Source organism: Lissotriton vulgaris, chromosome 10 (genome assembly GCF_964263255.1).
Source record: "Lissotriton vulgaris chromosome 10, aLisVul1.2, whole genome shotgun sequence".
Classification (NCBI taxonomy): Eukaryota; Metazoa; Chordata; class Amphibia; order Caudata; family Salamandridae; genus Lissotriton; species Lissotriton vulgaris.
The window spans coordinates 1136005001-1136027764 of NC_141698.1; the positions used below are offsets into that span (position 1 = coordinate 1136005001).

The 22764-nt window shown below is 49.3% G+C and overlaps 1 protein-coding gene across 2 annotated transcripts in view; it reads right to left on the minus strand.

Annotated features, from left to right (window-relative positions):
* The window catches only part of LOC147689453 (trimethyllysine dioxygenase, mitochondrial-like), a 480372-nt gene that overhangs the window by 300995 nt on the left and 156613 nt on the right, over positions 1-22764 (minus strand). For both annotated transcript variants that reach the window (XM_086942230.1, XM_086942229.1), the window contains exon 2: positions 1783-1952. In XM_086942230.1, coding sequence (XP_086798356.1) covers positions 1783-1951 — 169 coding nt within the window. In that variant the 5' untranslated portion in view covers position 1952. The remainder of the gene's footprint in view (positions 1-1782; positions 1953-22764) is intronic.

A 22764-nucleotide genomic window follows, 5' to 3' on the forward strand; every position in this document is an offset into this window, starting at 1 on the left:
TATTTGCAAGCCATTTGCAAATGTAAGACTTCTTGGAACTGAAGATTTTAGGAAGACAACTATTGTGAATGCTAGTTTGTGAGAAGGTAATCTTATAAAGGACAGTTGTGACAGGACCATATGCCCAAATCTAACTTAAGTTGTTTTGGATTTTAAAATTTAGCTTAAGGCCTTCCTGCACTATCTATTAGTGTTCACAGAAAAAGGCATCCCAAGACTAGTGCTTTTATCACACAACACAGCCCCTCTAAATTCTCACCTCAGCTCCCTCGTCTTTCTCAAGATTCTTTTCAGAGCTGCAACAGACTTCTAAGGGCAAGATGTATCAAGCTTTTTCCTTTTCACAAATGGGCTGATTCGCAGAATAGGCCCGTTTGCAAATGGGAAAAAGCCGTTTGGGATGTATCATCCTAAAAGGCATATTTTGCGAATGCATTTAGAGAATCATAATTTGCGATTCCCTAAATGCAATGCAGGAAGCACCTTTCAAATTGCGACCCTGCTGTAAGGAATCGCAATTTACCATCAACTTCAAGTTGGTGGTAAATTGCAAATCCTTAGAAATCTGCACATTTTTGCATTTTTTTAAGTGCAGTGTGGCGCACATACATGCCCATAGGGCATGTATGTGCGCACATGTGCCACATGTACACACATGCATATTTCAGGGGTGCAACAGGATGCCCTTTTGGCACCCTTGCACCCTTGAAATTGCATGCGCAATTTGCGAGTACCTATTAGGTGCACACAAATCGCGCATTAAATTCCCATTCCTTCCTATGGGCCTCTAGGCCCATAGAAATTAACGGGAAGCCATTCCCTATTTGCGACTCGCAATTTGCCCTTAGGGCCGGATGTATTAACATTGTATTTTGTGAGTCCCTAAGGGCGAATTTTACTAATTCGCTCTAATGGACTCGCAAATTGCAATGTATGAATGATTTGCAAATAAAATTGGGAATCCTACGCATTCCTTATTTGCTACTCGCAAATTGCGAGTCACAAATAAGAAATAAGGAATGGCTTCCCTTTCATTTCTATGGGCCTAGGGGCCTATAGGAATGAATGGGAATTGCATGTGCAATTTGCAAGTGCCCAATAGGTACTAGCAAATTGTGCATGCAAATTTCAAGGGTGCAAGGGTGCCAAAAGAACACCCTGTTGTACCCATGAAATATGCATGTGTGCCCTAAGTGCATGTGTGTGCGCCACATGGCACTTAGAAAAATGCGAAAATGTGCATTTTTCTAAGGATTTGCAATTTACCACCATCTTGAAGTTGGTGGTAAATTGAGATGCGTTACAGCAGGGTCGCAATTTGAAAAGCACTTCCTGCATTGAATTTAGAGAATCGCAAATTTCGATTCTCTAAATGCATCTGCAAAATAGCTAATCACAAAAATTGCGATTCCCTATTTGGTGTATGCCTTTTGGAATGATACATCCCAAAAGGCTTTTTCCCATTCGCAAGTGGGACAATTCTGCGAATCGGCCCATTTGCGAATGGGAAAACGCTTGATACATCTCGCCCTTAGTCTCTTAACCTCAATACGTGCCGATCCGTTCAACAATTAAACCTTGAGTGAAATATCATCTTTTCATTTCATTTCCTCTTCTTGCATTGATGAGCTGCCCCAAGAGGTACCTCTCAGCGCCATAACATCTGTAAACAAACTGAAGCATTGTCTCACCACTGCCCACACCCTCCTGTGGCGCTGGATTAAATATGTGCAGACATCACAGACACAAGGGCATCAAAGTCACCCCATATGTGGCACCTACCGAAGTGATCGTCGTGCAGATGCCAGGCACAGGGCACAGGCTTCGGGGCAGTGCTGGGTAGTTCTGCAGTCATACAAAGAGTCCGTATGGTCGGTGCTTGAAGTACAGCACCTCTCTTCAGCACCCGCGTGGTGCCAGCGCACACACGTGCCATCCGGACACACCACATCCTGTTGTGAGGGGACAGAGAAAAAAATGACTTAGAAGGATAACAGGAGCATAATGACTCACTCTGCCTTTTGGAATCCTTGGTGCTATTAAAGGTTTATGCCTGTTGCTTCCCATATACGTCATGCCCAGTGCAACTGCTCCATAAACGGCTGCACCATATTTACTACAATATAGTGCATTCCTGCGTTTCCCCCTGCACTGGTGCTTACTTTAGTTGCCTAGTGCCAATGCAGGCAGCCTTTCACCATAGTGCAAGGGGGCTCTGTGTAGAGGGGAAGGTTGTTCATGTGCAGGTAGGTCCCACTTTATGCACATAAACAATCTTTAAATGCCATTTTGTAACTTCTATGTGTACTGCTTAATCCAGCACACATAGAATTTGCAATAAAGCACCTTTTTCGAATGATTGTTTATGTGCAGGAAGGAGAACCTTCTTGCACATAAACAATAATTGATGTTTTGCTGTTTCCAGGTGTGCTGCACAATGCAGCACACATGCAAACAGCAAAAATGAGGAGAAATAGAGCATTTCTCTTTCTTTCGCCTGTTTAAGACCAGGTTTTTCCTAGTCTGAATTTTGGCGCTGCTTCCTATTTACAGCACCCTTGTAAATAAGGGGCAGTTTCAAAATCAATGGGTGTTGCAGTGGAACGCCCACACCCACCCCTTTCATGCTATTACTGAGTGAAAAGTTGCCTTGTAAATAAGGTGAAGCCCGTATCGCCTGCATTTCATCACTAAAAGTGACGTTATTTAATTTATTTATTTGACATTTGTATGGCGCAACGAATCCTCCCCAGGGGTGTTACCTCATTTGCATTTGAGTGTGGGAGAGCTCATTGCCTCTGTGCCTGGGCTCTGTATAGACGTAGGTGCAGATGCAAACACGCCTTTGCAAGGCGCACTCACAGTGTGCCACAAACCGGGGGCACACGGTCAGGCGCCTCCTAAAGGCGGCCTTCTGGAGAGGACAAAGTGGATTCCATGATCCCCCCCAAACACCACATTGCGGGCAGGTGCAATCACTCCCCGCACCCGCCTGCAGGGGGAACACTCTTTCTTTAAAGTGCACACGGCATGCCCGAGGAGCAGTCTGCTCACTGCACTAGCACTGTCCCTGTGTGCGCCTGGCGCACCTATTTGAAAGGTGCATCATGGGGCAAACAGGGCGGGTGCACCTTTCCATATGATGGTCCCTGGCTGCTAGAGCAGGCCACTACCAACAGGAAAGAAGAGGCCAGAACTGCTGCTCTTCAATCTTCCTCCTAAAGTAAATCTAAGACACAAAAAATATTGAAAATGAACGGCTTTAACATCAATACCTTCTCAGGAATCCCAAATATGGGATAAAAGTGCCCCCAGCCACTAATAGTGGCATGCTTCACCCTAGGACTGCTACAAAGCCCCCTGTGTTACCATCAGAGGCATGCCACTACTAGTGGGTGAGGGCACTCCAGAGATGGTATTGATGTTATTTCTCTTCAATCTTTTTTTGTGTGAGAGAGCAGGACACAAGCAACAAAAGACCACAAAATGCATCCAAACAGCCCATGCTGGAAGAGGCTTCTATCCCTGGGCTTCCGGCTGAGGGGGGGGGGGCTCTGTAGCATTCTGGCAGCTTCTTGTCTCTCCAGGAGGGCCAAGGCCACTGGGGGAGGTGCAAGAAAATACACAAAGTATGGAGGCTGCGAGCACACAGAGTGACAGTGATACATGCTCCAAATGTACTTGTGGGGAAGTGTGTGGATGAGGAGCTCATGGACTGAAATATGGGCGGAGCCAAAGGAGCAGAAGCTGCAGCGCTCACGGGTGAGTGGACGGTTTGAAGTGTAGGAGATGAAAGGAGACGTGCAGAAGCAGAGAGTGAAAAGAGGGCACTGCAGAGGAAAGACGATGCGAGTTATGAAGATGGATATCCTTGCAGATTGTGGGATAAAAGGAGAGAGAGACTGCAGATGAAAGGGGTTTGAAGGAGATGGAGGGAGTGACTGAGACCCTCTGAATGCCCCAAGTCCTGCCACAGACATGAGCAATGTTGAACTCAGTCTCATGAGACATCTTCTACTTTAGTTACTCAATCCAAAATTGTTCTGGTCACTGATTTATTTGATCCAGCTAACAAGCACCGGAAAGGGGGGGGTGGGGGGAGGGGGGGCTGCCTGGCTCCAAGATGGCCACAGTCTAGGGAGGGTCCTCTGCCTGCACGTCTGTCCATCAAGACCCTGGCGTCCGATATTATGCATTGTCCCTGGTGGTGCAGGGATCTCCCTTCTGGGAGCGTTGTTCTCTCAGAGACCCCCTCCAGAGCCACTCACGTGCTCCTGAACCCCTGGGGCCGGACGGCGGCCTGCAGCGGGAGAGCACGTGGCGCCCCCGAACAGACAAGTCAGCGCCGTATCCTCTTCCTGCTTTAACATTCTTCGCATGCTCAGAAAAACATTTCGCTGGATCCCCTCCGAAACAAGGAAAACAGTCACCCACGCTCTAGTCACGAGCCGACTGGACTACGGAAACACCCTCTACGCAGGTACCACCGCTAAACTCCAGAAGAAACTACAACGAATCCAAAACGCCTCAGCCAGGCTCATATTAGACATCCCACGCAACGAACACATCTCTGGTCACCTTAAAGACCTCCACTGGCTACCCGTCAATAAGAGGATTACCTTCCGTCTGCTTACCCACGCACACAAATCACTCTACGACATCGGACCAGATTGCCTCAACTCTCGACTGTCCTTCTACACCCCCTCCCGCCAACTTCGCTCCTCCAGCCAAGCCCTCGCCACTGTACCTAGCATCAACAAGACCACCATGGGAGGCAGATCCTTCTCATACCTGGCTGCCAAAACATGGAACTCACTCCTCGCTTACCTTCGCCTCACCCAGAATCACCTAGCGTTCAGAAAGCAGCTTAAAACGTGGATTTTTGACAAATAATCCTCCTCCCCTTCCTAAGCGCCTTGAAACCCTCTGGGTATGTAGTGCGCTATATAAATTTTATGACTTGACTTGACTTGACTTGACTCGAGCGCGTGGCTGCCCTGGAGCCGTACACAGCTCTATGGGACCCGGAGCCGAAGCGGTGGACGGGACGACAGGGCCTGCGTGAGGTGAACATGCGGGGCTGTGAAGTGTGCTGCGAGTGCGGTGCCCGGTAGCACAGACGGTTAATGTGCCTGCTGCAAAGAACTTGTCCCATGCAGATCACAAACTGCATATTATGTAAACAGGTTAGTGAGCCACTGCTTTCCGAAGAGACATCCTTTTGTTACTTGCAGTTTATAAGTTAGCTGTCAATTATTCATTGCCATCAAAGAGCTTCATGTGCCCTGCAAGGTATAGATTAGAGCACAGGCTAAGGCTGCAAAAAGGGTTCATTTGGGTAGAAATTGATTCTTGTTGTTAAAGAGAAGCCCCAGCTACGGTGTTCCATTTTCAATTCTGAGTTTGTGCTTCTCCAGATCAAGAACTCGTGGACTATATGGCCTACCTGTATAGATGATGTCACTCCTACACCTTGTAGCCCTCTGGCTTATGTAGCATTTCCTATACACTGATTACACACTTATGATTGATTGTCTCTGTGTAATGTGTGTGATGCAAAGTGCTCTGACACCCTGCACTGGTGTGAGTGGAGCTATATAACTAATTAAATGTATCTGAGAGAGAGTGGGAATGGGGCATGTGAGATGTTTGCCTGGCATATGCTGTCCACTATTCTAGTGGGCACCTTGCACCAGTCCAAACGACCCTTATTGATGATAGGTTAAAGACAACCTGTATTGAAAGCTATCCTAGTGGTAGCTGTGGGGAGCAGACTTCAGGCCGTCTCGAAGGAATGTAAAGCAGCTTTGTTTGCCAGTCTATAATCTCGTGAATGACCGAATGAAAATAGAACCACACCAGGTATATATATAAAATATATGTATTTTTTCTAAACACATCCCTCTAGTCTCTTTATGAGGCTAGAGGCAAAAGTACATTCAGTAAACTTATTTAGCCCACAGTAAATTAGAACAATATACGTTGAGCCCTGGTGGCGTACCAAACCATGTATTAAGTAAGTGGTATAAGAACAACAACTAACATAGATACAAGGCCTAGAGCCTTTAGAACCGCTGGGGCCACCAGGAACCACCCAAAGTAGTGACACAGGGGACCCACGGGAGACGCGTGCAGTGTCTCAACACAGCCACAAATCACCTTTAACTTCTATGGGGAAAGTCGCGGTTGGAATTTTAAGGAAAGAGGACACTTAGAAGAGAACTTGCTGCAAACCCCTTCAGTACTAGGATGTTCTAGAGTCAACACCCACGGGGGCACCAGAGTTCTCGAGTTACCTCACCCAGGGAAGCCGGGTGCATAGGTGTCTTTTTGTGTCAGGTTTTGTCGTCGATTTCAATGGAGAGCTGCTGCAAAGTGCTGCTGGCGACCAAGTGGAAAGTGTCCGGATGGATCCAACGGTGGATCGGAGACCTGCAGAAACTGAAAGCAGAGGGGACAGAGTCTGGGTCATTAACCAGTGGCCAGGAGGGCGATGAGCAGCTGCCCACTGATGTCGGGTGCTTACAGGTGAAGAAGGTGAAGCTTGACTCTTCAGCCACGAGGACCAGGAGGCGTCGATGACAATCATTTTTCAACAAATGAAATGGCAGCAAGGGATGATTAAAGCCGCACTTACACTTTAATCACTATATGTCTTTTGAATTATACGTACAACGGTGCCCACCTCTGAGGTCCACTGCCACAAGACCTAATACAATAATGAATATACAGTGCAAAGAGAGGCACACAAAAAATAGCATATATTATGCACAATTGACTAAACTTTCAGGGTCTTCAAATGTGTTACATTTTTCTTTATTGGTAACAAAATTCTCTGATACACACAGCCTCAGTTGATGAAAACCAGGTGCTGGATACGAGCTGTCCCACGAAGGATGTCAAGTGATCTGGTGTCGGATTCCGGATGGAATCCAAGAAGCCTTGGCAACAGCAACCCACGCAGAAAGCAAAGATTGGCTTTGTTGCAGACCAGCAAGGTCTAAGGGACGCACCTCTTGGTAGGAAGTCAGGGCACGTCTGGAGCAACTTGGAAAGCCCAAATGAAAGAAGAGTTACCTTCGTGGGGACCCACCAGTCGAGGGTCCAGGGATCGCGAAGGGGCCTCGAGCAGAAATGCTAGAAGCGGGCTAACGGAACACTCATGGAGTGTAGGCCCACAATCTTCAGTGCAGATGGAGCTCGGTGCTTGGACTACAAGTAGCCCAATGCACATCTTCAGAAAAGCTTGAGAAGTGGATGCACTAGCAAATGTGCATGGTGTCCAGGAGTTCCGGTTCCACATCACTAGTGAGAGATGCGCGTCTCAGCTTTGCTGGGATATCGTGTTGGCCTCTGAGAAGTCTGGAAGTCCATATCCTGAGTCACAAATGCTTCGGGGTCCGGCGGGAGCCTCAGAAATGTAGACCGGCAAGATGCTTCTTGGTGCCTGTTTGAACGGGGAAGTCACTCCTTGACCCCAAGGGGGATTCTTTCGTCTTCTAGTCGAAATAGAATGTTGAAGTTCCAGGATATATGTTGCAGATTTTCATCCAGGTTTAATCTAAAGTCCCGAGGACTGAGTTCCTATACTTATACTAAGTTTAGGCGTTAGACTTACTCTAGGGTCCCACCCATGGGAGTACCCCGGGAGGGGGTGGTTACACCCCTTTCCCTTTGTCCAGTGTCGCGCCAGAGCAGGGGCTGAGTGCCCCTGCAACCGGTTTGAACTGGGGGATGCACAGGGACACCAAGTGTGCTCCTAGCACTGTCTGAAAAGCATTCACTGAATGCACCCACTCAGCCCCAATACACTAAAGCCTAACTGGGAGGTGGTTACACCCCTTTCCGTTTGTCCAGTTTTGCGCCAGAGCTGGGGCTGGAGTGCCCCACACCAGTTTGAACTGGACTATGCATGGGACACCTTGTGTGCCCCAGGCAGTGTCTAGTTTCATTCAACCCTCCCTGCTACAATCCACTATCTCCTGTCTGGGGTGGTGTAACACCTCCCTGTGACGGAAAACCTATTGTCCAGGCCTCCCCTGCCGGAGTTTCGTCCAGCAGCAGGAAGTCAGACCCGTGTCTGTGGCTGCAGCATCTATTTCCTGATGCTGAGGCTCTTTTAAACCATTACCGGTTAGTTAAGTGTGTACATGTCTTCTCACTCTAGAAGGGTGGAATTCTACCCCCGCTGTCAGGACTGGCGGGGAGGGGTAGGATTCCAAAGTGTTTGACACCAAACACGACATGTTTCCATGCAGCAATTCCAAAGTTTGCATTTACCACAAGGTTATAATGCACTTAATAGTATATGGTCTTGCTGCATCACAGACCAGCTTCAGAGGATAGGTTCCGAATGCTGCACAGGAGTCCTGCTCATGCAAGGGCACCCTCTCACACAAAACCAAGCACTCTGCTTTCGGGATTGATAAGGCCCGTCATAGGAGTGACTAATAGGTTTATATGTGTCAGTGATTAAAGGTAGATATAGGTAACATATATCTTAGTAAGGGGTGCATGCACCACCTTACCCAGGCTGCAGTAGCAGACCCGTGGTGCCATTTTGGATGGCTTTCAAGGGGGGGCATAATACATGCTTCAGCCCCTGGTAGGCCTCTATGGTACCTATGCCCTTAGTACCTAAGGTACCATATACTCCATATACTAGAGACTCCCAAGGGTACCGCAGTAACCAATCTGGAGTGTACCTAAAGTACATGCAATCAATTTAGAGAGGAAGCAGCTAGGCTGGGGTCCTCGTTAGCTGGGCCCCAGCCAGACTAAAATTGAAAAACAGTGAAACATCAGCAAAAAGTAAGGGTAACTATAGCAAGCAGAACCTACTCTCTTACAGAGCACTGTTAAAAAGGTGTTGGTGAGGGAATCCGTGGTGGAGGTGGTCATCACCTTCACCACGGAGGGGGGCGCCGCCGTGCCAACGAACATTGGCACATCGGGCGCCACCAGTGCTAAAACTGGCCTTGTGCTTTCTCCCTCTGGACTTTCCTCCCTCACTGCTGTATGCACTGTAACACTGGGCTCTGTGGGTGGCAAGAAGCCTCTCCTTACCCACAGAGCCTAGTGTCACACTGGTGCAGGAGTAAGGGAGGAGAGGCCTCTCCCCACCCACAGAGCCCAGTGCCACACTGTGTACAGCAGTGACAGAGGAGAGGCCTCTCTCCACCCACAGAGCCCAGTGTTACACGGTGTACAGCAGTGACAGAGGAGAGGCCTCTCTCCACCCACAGAGCCCAGTGTTACACTGAGCACAGCAGTGACAGAGGAGAGGCCTCTCGCCACCCACCGAGCCCAGTGTTACGCTGTGTACAGCAGTGACAGAGGAGAGGCCTCTCTCCACCCACAGAGCCCAGTGTTACACTGAGTACAGCAGTGAGAGAGGAGAGGCCTCTCTCCACCCACAGAGCCCAGTGTTACACTGTGTAGAGCAGTGAGAGAGGAGAGGCCTCTCTCCACCCACAGAGCCCAGTGTTACACCGTGTAGAGCAGTGACAGAGGAGAGGCCTCTCTCCACCCACAGAGCCCAGTGTTACACTGTGTACAGCAGTGACAGAGGAGAGGCCTCTCGCCACCCACCGAGCCCAGTGTTACACTGTGGACAGCAGTGACAGAGGAGAGGCCTCTCTCCATCCACAGAGTCCAGTGTTACACTGTGTACAGCAGTGAGGGAGGAGAGGCCTCTCCCCACCCACAGAGTCCAGTGTTACACTGAGTCCAGCAGTGACAGAGGAGAGGCCTCTCTCAACCCACAATGTCCAGTGTTACACTGTGTACAGCAGTGACAGAGGAGAGGCCTCTCCCCACCCACAGAGCCCAGTGCCACACTGTGTACAGCAGTGACAGAGGAGAGGCCTCTCTCCACCCACAGAGCCCAGTGTTACACTGAATACAGCAGTGAGAGAGGAGAGGCCTCTCCCCACCCACAGAGTCCAGTGTAACACTGTGTACAGCAGTGAGAGAGGAGAGGCCTCTCACCACCCACCGAGCCCAGTGTTACACTGAGTACAGCAGTGAGAGAGGAGAGGCCTCTCTCCATCCACAGAGTCCAGTGTTACACTGTGTACAGCAGTGAGGGAGGAGAGGCCTCTCTCCACCCACAGAACCCAGTGTTACACTGTGTACAGCAGTGACAGAGGAGAGGACTCTCTCCACCCACAGAGCCCAGTGTTACACTGTGTAGAGCAGTGAGAGAGGAGAGGCCTCTCCCCACCCACAGAGCCCAGTGCCACACTGAGTACAGCAGTGAGAGAGGAGAGGCCTCTCTCAACCCACAGAGCCCAGTGTTACACTGTGTACAGCAGTGAGAGAGGAGAGGCCTCTCTCCACCCACAGAGCCTAGTGTTACACGGTGTACAGCAGTGACAGAGGAGAGGCCTCTCTCCACCCACAGAGCCCAGTGTTACACTGTGGACAGCATTAAGGGAGGAGAGGCCTCTCCCGACCCACAGAGCCCAGCGCTACATTGTGTACAGCAGTGACAGAGGAGAGGCCTCTCCCCACCCACAGAGCCCAGTGTTACACTGTGTACAGCAGTGACAGAGGAGAGGCCTCTCTCCACCCACAGAGCCCAGTGTTACACTGTGTACAGCAGTGACAGAGGAGAGGCCTCTCTCCACCCACAGAGCCCAGTGTTACACTGAGTACAGCAGTGAGATAGGAGAGGCCTCTCTCCACCCACAGAGCCCAGTGTTACACTGTGTACAGCAGTGACAGAGGAGAGGCCTCTCTCCACCTATAGAGCCCAATGTTACACTGTGTACAGCAGTGAGGGAGGAGAGGCCGCTCTCCACCCATAGAGGCCAGTGTTACACTGTGTACAGCAGTGAGAGAGGAGAGGCCTCTCTCCACCCACAGAGCCCAGTGTTACACTGTGGACAGCAGTAAGGGAGGAGAGGCCTCTCCCCACCCACAGAGCCCAGTGCCACACTGTGTACGGCAGTGAGAGAGGAGAGGCCTCTCTCCACCCACATAGCCCAGTGTTACACGGTGTACAGCAGTGACAGAGGAGAGGCCTCTCTCCACCCACAGAACCCAGTGTTACACTGAGTACAGCAGTGAGAGAGGAGAGGCCTCTCTCCACCCACAGAGCCCAGTGTTACACTGAGTCCAGAAGTGACAGAGGAGAGGCCTCTCGCCACCCACCGAGCCCAGTGTTACACGGTGTACAGCAGTGAGAGAGGAGAGGCCTCTCCCCACCCACAGAGTCCAGTGTTACACTGTGTACAGCAGTGAGGGAGGAGAGGCCGCTCTCCACCCATAAAGGCCAGTGTTACACTGTGTACAGCAGTGAGAGAGGAGAGGCTTCTCTCCACCCACAGAGCCCAGTGTTACACTGTGGACAGCAGTAAGGGAGGAGAGGCCTCTCCCAACCCACAGAGCCCAGTGCCACACTGTGTACAGCAGTGACAGAGGAGAGGCCTCTCACCACCCACCGAGCCCAGTGTTATACTGTGCACAGCAGTGACAGAGGAGAGGCCTCTCACCACCCACCGAGCCCAGTGCCACACAGTGTACAGCAGTGACAGAGGAGAGGCCTCTCTCCACCCACAGAGCCCAGTGTTACACTGTGTACAGCCGTGACAGAGGAGAGGCCTCTCTCCACCCACAGAGCCCAGTGTTACACGGTGTACAGCAGTGACAGAGGAGAGGCCTCTCTCTACCCACAGAGCCCAGTGTTACACTGTGGACAGCAGTAAGGGAGGAGAGGCCTCTCCCCACCCACAGAGCCCAGTGCCACATTGTGTACAGCAGTGACAGAGGAGAGGCCTCTCTCCACCCACAGAGCCCAGTGTTACACTGTGTACAGCAGTGACAGAGGAGAGGCCTCTCTCCACCCACAGACCCCAGTGTTACACTGTGTACAGCAGTTACAGAGGAGAAGCCTCTCTCCACCCACAGAGCCCAGTGTTACACTGAGTACAGCAGTGAGAGAGGAGAGGCCTCTCTCTGCCCACAGAGCCCAGTGTTACACTGAGTCCAGCAGTGACAGAGGAGAAGCCTCTCCCCACCCACAGAGCCCAGTGCCACACTGTGTACAGGAGTGACAGAGGAGAGGCCTCTCTCCACCCATAGAGCCCAGTGTTACACTGTGTAGAGCAGTGAGAAGTAGAGGCCTCTCTCCACCCACAGAGCCCAGTGTTACACTGAGTCCAGAAGTGACAGAGGAGAGGCCTCTCGCCACCCACCGAGCCCAGTGTTACACTATGTACAGCAGTAAGGGAGGAGAGGCCTCTCCCCACCCACAAAGCCCAGTGCCACACTGTGTACAGCAGTGACAGAGGAGAGGCCCCTCTCCACCCACAGAGCCCAGTGTTACACTGAGTCCAGCAGTGACAGAGGAGAGGCCTCTCTCAACCCACAGAGTCCAGTGTTACACTGTGTACAGTAGTGACAGAGGAGAGGCCTCTCGCCACCCACCGAGCCCCGTATTACACTGTGTACAGCAGTGACAAAGGAGAGGCCTCTCGCCACCCACCGAGCCCAGTGTTACACTGTGAACAGCAATGATAGAGGAGAGGCCTCTCACCACCCACCGAGCCCAGTGTTACACTGAGTATAGCAGTGACAGAGGAGAGGCCTCTCACCACCCACAGAGCCCAGTGCCACACTGGGTACAGGAGTGACAGAGGAGAGGCCTCTCTCCACCCACAGAGCCCAGTGCCACACTGTGTACAGGAGTGACAGAGGAGAGGCCTCTCTCCACCCACAGAGCTCAGAGTTACACTATGTACAGCAGTGAGAGAGGTTGGCCTCTCACCACCCACCGAGCCCAGTGTTACACTATGTACAGGAGTGACAGAGGAGAGGCCTCTCTCCACCCACAGAGCCCAGAGTTACACTATGTAGAGCAGTGAGAGAGGAGAGGCCTCTCTCCACCCACAGAGCGCAGTGTTACACTGAGTACAGCAGTGACAGAGGAGAAGCCTCTCTCCACCCACAGAGCCCAGTGTTACATTGAGTCCAGAAGTGACAGTGGAGAGTCCTCTCGCCACCCACCGAGCCCAGTGTTACACTATGTACAGCAGAAAGGGAGGAGAGGCCTCTCCCCACCCACAGAGCCCAGTGCCACACTGTGTACAGCAGTGACAGAGGAGAGGCCCCTCTCCACCCACAGAGCCCAGTGTTACACTGAGTCCAGCAGTGACAGAGGAGAGGCCTCTCTCAACCCACAGAGTCCAGTGTTACACTGTGTACAGCAGTGACAGAGGAGAGGCCTCTCGCCACTCACCGAACCCAGTGTTACACTGTGTACAGCAGTGACAGAGGAGAGGCCTCTCGCCACCCACCGAGCCCAGTGTTACATTGTGTACAGCAGTGACAGATGAGAGGCCTCTCACCACCCACCGAGCCCAGTGTTACACTGAGTACACTGAGAGGTGCCGCTCACTTGCTCTGACACTCGCCATTCTGCTGAAAGGAGGATTCCCGTTGCCCACGGAGGGATAAACATCTGTAAAAGCTCACCTTGGGGGTCGCGCCGCTGGTGGGAGCATTTCCGCATTCGGCGGACTGCCTGCACGCTCCCAGCATGCGCTTGACCACGAACTACTTGCTGCCTTCACCGGGGGACTGCGAGGACCAGCAGCCTTCACTCCTGTCAGCTGGTGCCTCTTCCCCCGGCGGCCACGCCCCCCACCGGCCGCTATTTACTTTTCGCGATACCCGCTGCGCGGGTGCGGCTCACTTGCTCTGACACTCGCCATTCTGCTGAAAGGAGAATTCCCGTTGCCCACGGAGGGATAACCATCTGCAAAAGCTCACCTTGGGGGTCGCGCCGCTGGTGGGAGCATTTCCGCATTCGGCGGACTGCCTGCACGCTCCCAGCGTGCGCTTGACCCCGAACTACTTGCTGCCTTCACCGGGGGACTGCGAGGAGCAGCAGCCTTCTCCTGTCAGCTGGTGCCTCTTCCCCCGGCGGCCACGCCCCCCACCGGCCGCTATTTACTTTTCGCGACACCCGCTGCGCGGGTGCCGCTCACTTGCTCTGACACTCGCCATTCTGCTGAAAGGAGGATTCCCATTGCCCACGGAGGGATAACCATCTGCAAAAGCTCACCTTGGGGGTCGCGCCGCTGGTGGGAGCATTTCCGCATTCGGCGGACTGTCGGCACGCTCCCAGCGTGCGCTTGACCACGAACTACTTGCTGCCTTCACCGGGGGACTGCGAGGACCAGCAGCCTTCACTCCTGTCAGCTGGTGCCTCTTCCCCCGGCGGCCACGCCCTCCTGCTTGAAGCACCATAAATCGACTAGTCCTTCCCGCAACGCGGGACGCACACGGGACAAAGCGCGGGGCGAAGCCCGGGCCAAGGGCGGGCCCGTTCAAGCCCGGGCAAGACTGGACTGGGCCACCCTATTTATCTCTGCTTCCTCCCTCTCCATTACTGCTGTTACTGTACGTATTTTTAAACAAGCTGATTTTAGTTTGTAGTCAGTACCTCTAATTCTGCTATCCTTGTAACGAATCACACTGCATTATGTCCCCCAGAACCACCAGGAACACTGTCAAAAAACAGGCCCAGGCTGCTGCTCAAGTTATCGGGCCGATAGACCAATTTATCACCAAAGCCAATGAGGCCATTGAGCAGGGTATCACCCTGTTGGAACGGAGAGTTTCACAGGACCTGGCTATTGCCAGACGCTCTTCCATGGGCTTACTGGCTACAGCAACAACCTCTCAGCGCCCCGCAGAGTTACCCCCTCCACTGATAGAGCATGCGGAGATTCACATTGTTCCCTGTACTGTGGATCTGTCCGCATCCCTAGACCTCTCCGAATCACATCTGCTGCAGTCACTGGAAAAATCTCCAGCCATTTTCGCAAGCCATACTGGTGTGGCTCCCACTCCATCCGCAGATAGGGGTTCACGTTAGGGAGCAATCCCCAAAAAGAAGAAGAGGAAAACTAATAAACCTCACCACTCTGCTAACTCCCCCCCAAAACTATTCAAACAATCCCTCCCACCTCCCCCCTCCCTATACAGTCCATCGACCTTGTTTTAACTCCCCACCAATTACCTACCTCTTCACTTGCACACACAACAAACTTTACTACAGATAACCTAAACCTCAGCTCTAGCAGCTCTAGCAGCTATGACAGCGAAGGTGGTATGGTTAATGATGGTAATCTAACTAGTAACACCTGTAGCAATGACAGCTTACTCCTTAGCAAAATCGGTGATCTAATTAGATTCTACCTAAAACCTACAGAAAAGTCACTTCATCAGGTTGAAACCCAACTAACCCAACTGTCCTTAGCTCTGAACTCAAGTAAAGCTACCAACAAAGATACCAGCCCAGCTCAAGGGAGGCCCCTTAACCAGAACGTAAAAATATCTAAGACAGGCTCGACCGTTCCAAATCCCTCTAATACGAACCAAAAGGCCCCACAGAAACAGCTACAAAAACAGCCACCATTAGTTACAACTAAGGTCCAAGTACCCCCTAAACCACCTAATCCCTTATCGATCCAACCCTCTACCAACTCCAAGACACAGACGTCTACTCAACCAAAACCTCCTACCGCCCTACCTACCCCGGCCCCCACCCTCTCAAAACCCCCTATTGGATTTAATACCATCCAGAGAAATAGGAAGAGGAGGGGCCATCCTATCCATCTTCCCCCTGAGGCATTTCCCTATGTAGTAATTATGACAGGTGTCCCGGAACTTTCTCCCAACCAGGATGAACCGGTCTGGTCATTAAAAAACAAAGTAATTTACTGGTTGTCCAACAATTGACCATTACCAACTTTTCTCGACAACAGAGTCACCACTGTGCGTAGAGTCCCCTGGCTAGGCACTGAGCCCAAAAACATTCAGGGTGATTGCGTTATAGTGAACTTCGCCGACCCAAATACAGTTGAGCACATATGCTCCTGGGGAGACCACACATCCACTGAAGGGATAGCCACCCATAGTCTGTCATATTTCTACCCCCCGTCCCCATGACACAATGCTGGTCCCCCCTGGAGCTGGACAAGAGTGGGGAATTGGGATGGGAATAGAGACCGGGGCCACTGGGCAGGTTATGGATTCAGCAATCCAGCTCCTGGTCACTTCACTAATTGGAGAGGCCCACCTCTAACCAACAGATATGAATGTCTTGATATGATTGACTGACCATTAGCTCCCTCCACCAATGCTAAAGGTAGAAACAACATCCAAATTCAACCTACTTATATCTCCAGAGGAACACTGTTGGCAGGAGCAATCCCCACATCCCCTCCTGGCTCTCTTATAGAGCCTTTTACCCCCCCCGATGGAATTATCCCCATACCCGACAACCCTTCTGGATCAAGATCCCAGTCATGATCACCCATCCCTTCCTGAAGAACCACATAAGAGGCAACCACTTAACACCTCAACCTTATGTGAAATACATCTCTCTTCTCCCACCCTTCTCCCAAACACCCTGCCCCGAGACTCACCATCTCTTGCTAACTCACAGAATTTAAATCCCACCCTACCACTAACTTGGGATCTCCCAGTCATTTACTGGAATGTAGCGGGCCTCAGATCTAAGATTCACCTTCAGTCATGGATTGATGTGATTAACAAGCACAAAATAGTCTGCCTCCAGGAAACCTGGGCTATTGACCCTATCCACATTCAGGGTTACAAAACTTTCCACATCCCCGCCAGTCCCTCCATGCATGGAAGACCCAAGGGTGGCTTAGCAATTTATTTCTCTAATAAAATCTCGTCCACGACCATAGAGGTACCTTTAGTGTCTCCAACTGCTCAAATCCTAAAGCTAGTCTTTGATAAAAGTTCCACCTACTACTTTATCAACATGTATAACAACTCCTCCCCTTCTGAGTGTGTAAAGTCATTGTCAGAAATCACCTTATATCTTCACGAACAGAAAGCAAAAAAATCCGCAGTTACAATGTTATGTTGTGTGGGGTGGAGATTTTAATGTTTATTTGTGTAGCAACTATAAAAAAAGGTATCTGCGGGCTCCAAGATGAGTATGATTCCCCTATCACTCATTTTAAACACTCCAGCATTGGTACCACTTTGAATGACTGTCTTTTTTTCATTAGAACTTGAGTTTGCTCGGCTGACTCACCTGTGTGCTCCGCTCTCCACTCTCTCCTCCCAAGACCTGGCACGGAACGAGGATTTCAACTAAATATGGAATAATGTAAACCACTGAGGATACAAGAGGTGGCTCACTGCGGCGGTATCCCCAACAAACCGATGCTGTTACTCCTCGAAGCTGCCTGGCTGCTACGGCAGTTGTTTGGAGCGCGGATCAGCAACCCCGGGATCGGCTGCTCTGGTCTGTTCGTTGGCCGGCAAGTGATTGCCGGCGTGCGCGGCACCCGAAGGATGTCCCCGAAGAACCCCTCACAGATGCCACCGCCGCGCCAGACTCGGAACAGTAAGCAGGCGGTAGCGGCGGTAGCGGCTGTGACTACGATAGCGGCTACAGCAGTGACTGCCTCGACTTTGACAGCTGCTCCTTTGTCAGTTTCACTGACTGCTGACTCCATTGTCTCTACAACGGCAATCTTTACCGCAACTGCAACCGGCTCTTCTCTGCAAACGGGTGAGACCTCTGAGACCTCTGAGACGGGAAACTGTGAGACCCCTGCCTCAGGTTCTGCTCCAGCACCGACCTTAACAGCAGAAAGGAAATCTACAGCCAAACAGGTAATGAGGCCACCAATATTCACCGGGTCACAGACTAAGAGCTCAACCTCTAAAATGGATAAAACTGGGACAAAAATTCAGGCAAAAGCAGGGGGGTGGCCGAAGAGTCTGTACCAGATCCCAAAAAAACATTCACTAATACTGGCCCTCTACACACCGTGAATACCTTAACACTAGAGGCACCAGAGGCACCAGAGTTGAATTTGGGCAAAGCAGCGCAGATGCTCCCTCAGCCTCAATTGGATTTATCTAACCTACCCAAACCACCCAACCCAACCTCTGACGATCTCTTCATAGGCAACTTAGAGGTGATACCGGAAGATCCGGGTGATAAGATCGGGGGATTAACAGAGAATATAGCAAGCACGCTGACCCCGGCTGATGCTGAGTTGGATTCCTATGAGGACTACGAGGCTGAATCAGAGACAGAAGAGGGTAGGTCAGCGGATATATTAACAGGGGGGTGCGCCTTTAAGAATAAAATTAAAAGCAAATTAAAAGCGAAGAAAAGCAGCAAGGCTGGCGCTATCTCCAAAAGACCTAAACAAAAGATAAGCAATAACCTGCCTCTGAAGAAGCATGTCTTAGAGAAAAGCCCGCTTAGAAACTGGATCGTAGCAAAAGGCTTGGTCAAAACTATGACATCGAGGCTATCAGGTGGAAGCCCTACTGACCCTACTGACTCTCTACCCACCACGATCTCCCCGGAGAAAAGTATTGTATCCTTGGGGGATGAGTTGGAAGAGCTACAACCTCATGAGCAGGCTAACGGGTCCTCTAGCAGCCTGGAGCTAACATTACTGGATGAAGCTAATAATTTGCCATTAGCCAGCCAACCTCCCTCCCAGGCAATAGCAAGCTCCTCTTCTATAATGGTGACATCCTTGGGCTCTGTCCCAGTTTCTCCTGTAACGGGCACAAGAAGCGCGGAAGCTAATATTTCCTCCCTAGATGAGATACTCATGATTCTGAGCAACCAATTGAGTAATCAACGGACAGAAGCGCAGGAATACTTTCTCCAACTCAGAGAAGACAATAGCAAGTTGCAATCTGTCCTACAAGATCTCACTGCTAAAATAGGAGGGGTCTCTCAAGAAACTATCGAGTTACAGGAGCGGGTGGTACAAGTGGAGGAGACAAACATCAAAATGGTAGGAACAATGGAAAAACATGATGACCAGCTGAAGCTACTACGGCTAAAGGTTGAGGATTTGGAGAATCGCCATAGGCGCTCTAACCTAAGACTTTTTGGCATTCCCGAGAGATCAGAGGGATCAGACCCTAGAGCCTACATTGTAGGGGTCCTTCAGAAGGCCTTTCCGGATTTGTCGGACTGGGATTGGGACTCACAAATTCAAAGGGCTCATCGCTTACCTATGTTTCAGATAAATAGAGAAAACCAATTCCCGCGTCCCTTTCTAATTTATTTTGGTAACTTTCTTTTACGCCAAGCGGTTTGGCAAAGAGCTCGCCCCAACTCTCCAGTAGCTGTAGGAGAGTTTTCGTTTTTTGCACGCTCTGATCTCAGCAGAGAAACCATGGACAAGAGATGGTAGTTTCGTAAACTGATGGATCCAATCAAGGCCCATGGGGGGCAAGTATTCCTCCAAGAACCTGCTCGGCTAAAGGTTATAAGAAACGGGCGAACTCATACTTTTAATGATGTTAAGGAAGCAGAGAATTATCTTTCTAGCATTATTCCTAGTCAGAGCGAGGCAAAGAAATAATTTAACATCAGAATGAAGATTGATTTCAGAACATCAGAACAGAACAGAACATCAGAATAGAACATTAGAACGAGACTGCCTGACTAAGCTAACTAAGCTAACTTATAGAATTCGGGGGGACACAATGCTATAAACCACGAAACCAGAGGGGGGGGGGGGAATATTGAGAATGAGGAAAGACAAGGGAAAGAGATTTATGACACTTTTTTTTAGCACATATAATAATGGAATTTGCTTTGGGAGGGGGTGGAGAGGGGGGTGAGAGCGACACAGGGTGTGTTACCACACGTGCTGCCCCACTACCGGCAGCATTCACTGGGGGGTGGTTCTTCCCCGGCTGGGGCGAGAGCCAGGGGGGGGGAGGGGGGAGGGACCGCTTCTTCGCTAGATGGGGGCAAGGGGAGTTAGGGGGGGGGGTACTTTAGTAAAATTTATGTGCAGGAAGGCAAGAGGAAACTATTTGATAAAGTTCACAATTTATTGTTCTTTTTTTGAGGTATTATTGTTTGCTCTTAAAGATTCAAGAACACAAGTTTTATCAGTCGGACACATGAAAAGGGGTGCAGTATATCAATTGACAGTTAAATGCATTTAATTAAATGTCTAGCTTGGAACGTGGCAGGACTTAATAGTAAAAACAAAAGATCCCTAGTATCAGAAGAATTGAAATTACATAATCCACATTTTTGTTTCTTATCAGAAATCCATATCATATGGAAAGACAGGAAAATTTTAAGTCAATTGGGGTATGAGGTTTTGGTTTGCTCCACTTTTGAGAATCCTACAAGAGGAGTGGCCATCCTTAAGGATAAATGACTCAGGGCAGATGTACTTCAAACTGCCCATGACAAGGATGGCAGATGGGCCATAGTGCAAATTAAATATGCTAATACTAAGTATGTTCTATGCGTAGTCTACGGCCCAAACGTAGATGATCCGAAACCCTTCGATGAATTAAATGTGAAACTTTTGGGCTGGGAGGGGGAAATCATCATAATGGGGGATTTTAACTGCATTATGGACTACAAAATTGACACTACTAAGCCGAATGCTCATCAAAGGATGCACAAAATCAGATCGTCCATAATAGATATATGTCGGATACATAACATTAAAGATGCTTGGAGATACTTGCACCCATCAATGCCGGGCTTCACATACTATTCTGCACCCCACAAGACGTGTACAAGAATAGATTTGGCTTTAACTAATGATAAATTATTGCAGGTCAGCTCCATGATTCTTACCCCCCGGATAACATCTGACCACAACGCACTTATAATAACATTCGATACACGAAGCATGCGGACACCACCCAGGCCTTTTTCTTTCCCAAGATACTTACTCTCAGATTCAAACTTTGTGACACAACTCAAAACTCATCTCAATGAGTTTATAACCTTTAATAGAAACACAACTGGGTGTTGTACGGTATGGGACTCTTGCAAGGCAAGTATTAGAGGGTTCACTCAAGCCTATGTTTTTAGGCAAAATGCAGAACAGAAGCAACATAAGCTCACATTACTAGATAGTATTACCAAACTGGAAGATTCACTCATCAAAGCACTACAGCACAACCCCACAGCAGTTATGGAAATTAATTTAAAACTTAACACATTGAAGACGAACGTCAAAACCAACTTTATTAGGAAAAACAGTGCCAGGATCCACAAATTTAAAATAGCTCAATACGAGGGTGGAGACAAAATTGGTAAAGTCCTAGCCTACAAAGTAGCAGAAGACAGAGCAGATACTCTAATTCCTAAAATTCGAGGACAAGGGAACAAAATATATAATCAACCACAAGACATACTTAATCAATTCGCTGAATATTATCAAAACTTATACACCCCAGAAAATCCCGCCGATATAGATCTAATCGAGGAGTATGTTGAAGAACATCCACTGAATACAGGGAACCTTTTAGACTTGGGTGTACTCTCTAATGTTATATTACTGAATGAACTACAACTCGCCATCAACTCGTTACCAACAGGGAAAGCGGCAGGAGAGGACACAATACCGTTGGAACTTTATAAAATTTGCAGCTTAGAATTAGAACAGTTATTACTCGAAGTAATACAATCGATTGGACCAAACGGCGTGGCTCCTAAATCATGGGACAGGACAAAAATAATTTTTTTTTTAAAGAAAGGAAAACCCAAGGAAGAGAGAGGGTCATACCGACCCATCTCTTTGATAAATACTGACGCTAAAATATTCGCCAAAATCATGGCAAATAGATTAGCCCCATTTATGCCCAAAATTGTCAACCCGCAACAACACAGCTTTATTTCTGGGCGAGATACAACAGCGCACGTTAACATGGCAATCACAGCATTTGACATCGCGGAGGTTAACTCCATCCCACTCGCATTGATACTACTAGACGCCGAAAAGGCTTTCGACCGAGTGGGGTGGACTTATCTTTGGTGTGCACTATCTAAAATGGGAATTGGGGGAAATTTCTTGAAGGGTATAAAGGCACTTTATGACAAACCCACTGCTTGCATCAGTTACGGGGGCTTGACATCATCAGAATTCCCTATTATGCGTGGGACACGGCAAGGTTGTCCTCTTTCTCCCCTTTTATTTGCCCTCTCACTTAAACCTTTTCTACTTGCCCTCCACCTTCAGAATTTGATTATTCCATTTAGTTTCAGCTCACAAGAGTTGAAAATGACAGCTTACGCTGACGACATTGCCGTATATTCTATGGACGTGGCCAAAGCACTAAAAGGAATCTACCTCGAAGCTGAGAAATTTGGGAAGGTGTCAGGCTATAAGCTTAACACCCAGAAGACGCAAGTATTGTCGAACTACTCCCCATCTGTCCCTATACCCGAGATTTGCACAGAGGCCACATACCTAGGGGTTAAATTAACAGCCAGACTACAAAACATTAACAATATAAATTACAATGACTTGACTAAAAAAACCACCCTTATTCTGAAAAAATGGAACAAACTGCCCCTAAATATGATTAGCAGAATCAACCTTATAAAAATGAAAGTTCTACCAAAATATGTATACTTATTCCGCTCCATTCCGCTGGCACTAAATAACAAATTTTTTCAACATCTAGACGGGCTCCTGAGCAGCTTTATATGGGGCTATAAAAGGGCCAGAAGGCCATTAAAAATAATGAAAAACAATTTAAATAAAGTAGGACTGAATGTCCCAGATTTCAAACTATATTTCTGGTCCTCATTCTTTACTCGTATACGCTCACTACTACACGGAGACGGAACCCTTTTTTTCCACTCTTTCATGTTGAAACAAGATTCTCTGTTTTTTTTGTTCAGAATTAACGATCCAAACTACTACAAAAGGGTAAAATTCAAGACTGCCAGAGATATCGTTA